Source organism: Rattus norvegicus, chromosome 3 (genome assembly GCF_036323735.1).
Source record: "Rattus norvegicus strain BN/NHsdMcwi chromosome 3, GRCr8, whole genome shotgun sequence".
Taxonomy (NCBI): Eukaryota; Metazoa; Chordata; class Mammalia; order Rodentia; family Muridae; genus Rattus; species Rattus norvegicus.
This window is the reverse complement of record NC_086021.1, coordinates 134,789,194-134,793,396: the sequence shown is the minus strand read 5'-3', so window position 1 is coordinate 134,793,396 and position 4,203 is coordinate 134,789,194. Positions and strand designations below refer to the sequence as shown.

Genomic DNA, 4,203 nt, shown 5'->3' with positions numbered 1-4,203 from the left:
TCCCAGCAGTTGGGAGCCAAAGAAGATCAAGACCTGCCTGTGCTGCCTAAAACCTTGTCTCAAAATAAAGGGTAGGAATGAGGAAGGAAGGATGAGTAGATCCCGTGGGCTAGACAGCTCAAGTCAGTGAGTCCTAGGTTCAGTGAGTGATGAGGGGCTGGAGAGAGAGAGCTCAGTGGTTAAGAGCTCCTGTTGCATCTGCAGAGCACATGGGTTCAACGGCCTGCACTCACATGGCAGCTCACACCGTTTGTTCTTTAACTCCAGGCCTGGGGAACCGATGCCTCTTCTGACCTCTGCTAGCATCAAGCACATATGTACCAATAAGCCATATTTTTAAGAGCGAAAAACTAACAAGATAGTGAGGAAGAAACCTGTTGTTGATCTCTGGCCTCTGAAACATGAACATTTACATGATTATACATACACAGCCACACAAACATGTACATATAACACACATGCAAAAACATACATACAAGTAACACACAGACTGAGCGAGTTGTACTTATATATTTAGAAACATATCTATATATGGATTAAATAATTCTCATCTACTTAAATTATAAAGAACGTATATACCCAAAAAAGGACAGATGTTTTTATTATACATTCAATTAAAAAATTTTCAATTTACACAGTTCAATGCCAAAACAAAGAAAAATTGCATCATTTATTAAGTTGCTATTCACTTGCATTGTTGTTCTCTCCTAAAATTCTGACATAGGAAAACAGCTTAAAGACACATGAATAGCTTCAGTGCACTTCTCATAGTTTACCATGGGACAAAGATCATGTTTATCCATAGAAAATAAAGAACCTATGGTAAAGTGAAAATAAAATACTGTACTTTTATACAATCAATTTGGACGAGCTTAGACACGTATTAGCTAATTCTCACCTGCAGAGCATTTGCTGTGCTGGGCAGACTTGGCACAGGAGCCCCAGAAACCGCTCAGCCCCTCCGACAGATTCTTCAGTAGGACCAAGACAGGCTCCTCCCACCCTGAGCACTAGCTCTTCTGCTGACCTCCTGGGGACGATTCTTGGGGAGCCTGGCCACCTCTTCTTTCCATTGCTCTCATGCTCTTTCTGTCTTCCTTTATTTGTGCCCAGCCTTGCTCTGCAGTCATTCATCCTTGGTAAAGGTACTTGGCACAGAGCACGCAGTCACTCTTCCCTGACACGTCAGCCCCATTGGTTGATGATAAAATAAAGACTAGACCTAAAATTCTCCCTATTTTGTGGTCAAAAAGATTGATGATGCCTGATTCAGAATTCAGTGAGTTTAGATAGACTATGTACTGGTCCAAAGTTTTAAATATCTACTCTTTTCTATTATTATTAGTTTATTAAAATCATAAACATTGTAAACATTCTAATAATCATTTTTGCAGAAACCCTGTTACTCTACATTTTATTTAGTGAGTTCAGAAAGAACAAAAGTGACACTATGCTCTCTTTGGCAGATCTAAAGTCACGTCTCAACCCCAAACCTACCGTTTACACATGCACTGCTAGACAGGCCAATTCGTCCCACGACAATACTGCTGCTCTCATGAACATCCCTTGTGACAGAGCAGCAGCAAAGCAAACAACCATGATCCTCGGGACAGCCGTCACTTTGATCTTACAGACCTTACTCCCCCTGCTCCACAACCGACCAACCCAGTGACCACAGAAACGCCTGGAAGAATGCACACAGAAAGGAGCCCATCTACACTACATGCTGTACTGCTTGTTAAGGGCAAGGAGCAGGGAAGGCTGCGAATGCAACAATAAAGAGGAAGCTAATGAAGCGGCTGCTTCAGGACCCCTCTACCATGACAGAGCAGAGGCTGATAATGCATCTGGTCTTCTACTGAGGGGAGAAACCAACTACAGGAAATTCCAGCCTCCTGCTCTTCTAACCAGGCTTAACTGCTTGTATTCAAGAGAGAAGTTAACGAAATGCTACATTTACAAATGCATAACCCAAGAGTTAACTTATAAAATACTACTTTTTGTCTTGTTCTAACTATGGATGACAGCTCAGTAGACTCTTCTTAGCATCTTTCCCCCCCTCTTTTAATTTTTCAACACAGGGTTTCTCTGTGTAGCCCTGGCTGTCCGGAAAAGTTGCTCTATAGACCAGGCTGGCCTCAAAATCAAGAGATCCGCTTGCCTCTGCCTAGTGCTGGGATTAAAGGTATGCACCACCACCACCTCCACCACCACCACCTCCTCCTCCCCCTCCTCCCCCTCTTCTTCCTCCTTTCCCTCCTCTTCCTCCTCTCTTCCACCTTAGCATCTTTACAGCAAGTATTGGTGAGATAATGTAAAACCAGAGTGCCTGGCCCAGGTGATAACCAGTCCTGGGAACTAGAATGGTTAACATAATAACTTAAGTTGTATTACCTGAATAGTTTCAATGATGAAGTACCAAAAAGGGTAAAATAAATATTTCCCACAGCACCATTATTAGTCTTTATAAAATACTATTTCAGTTAATATACAATTTCAAGATTTTGGCCCATCACACATACAAGGCATAATCTCTTCTTCTACTAACAGAGGGCCTATAAGCATAAATATAACATGAAACATGATATATTTTGCTGAAGTATTTGTAGGATATATTTACAAAGTCACTACTCAGTAACAACCACTTAATATTAGTAGATATAAGGACCAGAAAAAAAAATCAATTGGCCATTTATTCTATGGTCAAAAATTTTAACTACAAAAAGGATCTAATAGGAAACAGATATACTTTATGATCAAATTACTTAAAATTAAGTATAACAAGTTAAAAAGTAAAAAAACACAGATTGTGTTTGCCCCATACCCAGCATGCTCATGGTCTTGTACAATGGTTAGTACATGTTAGGCCACCTCAGTTTAACCCTGACCTGAGCAAAACAGAACTGGGAGCACAGACTATCCTTACAACAAGTTCTGTACTCCAAAGCCAAGTGTGATTCAGGTGATGATCAGTCTCTGTGTCCTCTACATCGAAGCAGAGAACCAAGATTCAGCCTTATTAGAAATCAGTGAATGCTAGAATAAACCTGCTATAAAACACTTATAACAAAATAAATATTTTCAGTTCCTCCACATTAAGTGACATAAAATAATTAGCATTTTATAACATTAGTTTAGGTCATTTTGGGGGAGGGGGACCCAAACACACTGTACAATCCTGAGTAAAAAAATTAATGACATAGTTTCTTGGGGATCATTCTTAGCAGGAATCAAGAAGAAAACACATAACCCAAACCTGACAAATCCCCATTCCCATGAGAAGTACCACGAGTGCTTTTTACTTTGGTAAGGTTGTAAATGTAAACCATTTATGTGAAAAAAGTAAAACTTAACAGAACTTTGCTAGGATGTCTGCATCACTTTCTGACAGTGACAAGATAAACAGTCTGAAAGAACAGAGCTAGAGGATCGGAACCACAGGGCTACCACGTCAGCGTGTACTCGGCAGTGCAGGATACAGGGGGTGGACGGAAGCAGCTTACAGGCCAGCAGACCTTCACTGCCTGCAACAGAACAGAAAGGGAAATTAAATTTAAATGACCTCCAACAGACCATCCTCCACGGATATCTACAAATGTGCCATTCTCGCGTGAAAAGGTATTTGTCACCAATCACCAGAGAAGTGCCACACAGGCACTTTAGAGAAAGCATGTCACATTTGTTTGGAAGACTATTTTCTATATTAAAAAAAAAAAACAAAAACCCTGAAAAGGTGCTGGAGTGGGGGTGAATGCCTTGAATCCCAGATGAGAGTAAGAATGGCGACAGGTATTTTAACACACATGTACACGGCAGCACTGTTCGTATCATCAAAAAGTAGAAGTGCCTCAAGTGCTTAGTTGCAAGCTAACAGTATACTACAGTAATAATATGTTATATGATAATAATGTATGTGCAGGGTAACACTCAGTAATAGCATGATAACTGGTCAGAAGTGATATAAGGGTCACTTTATATCCACTAAGGGAACAACCCATCAAGGGCACATCACAATTCTATTTATATGAGTACACTGCAGCTGTCTTCAGACACACCAGAAGGGGGCATCAGATCCCATTACAGATGGTTGGGAGCCACCATGTGGTTGCTGGGAATTGAACTCAGGACCTCTGGAAGAGCAGTCAGTGCTCTTAACTGCTGAGCCATCTCTCCAGCCCCCACATCACAATTCTAAATGATATT

General features: G+C 40.9%; 1 protein-coding gene across 4 annotated transcripts in view; it reads right to left on the bottom strand.

The window, feature by feature from the left end:
• Nucleotides 1-576: 576 nt before the first annotated feature.
• Ap4e1 (adaptor related protein complex 4 subunit epsilon 1) overlaps nucleotides 577-4,203 on the bottom strand; it is a 66,483-nt gene continuing 62,856 nt past the window's right edge. For 3 of the 4 annotated variants that reach the window (XM_063283751.1, XM_039104990.2, XM_063283752.1), the window contains one exon: nucleotides 577-3,524. In XM_063283751.1, the coding sequence (XP_063139821.1) occupies nucleotides 3,364-3,524 (161 nt within the window). In that variant the 3' untranslated portion in view covers nucleotides 577-3,363. The remainder of the gene's footprint in view (nucleotides 3,525-4,203) is intronic. The other variant, NM_001191742.1, reaches the window with a different exon arrangement.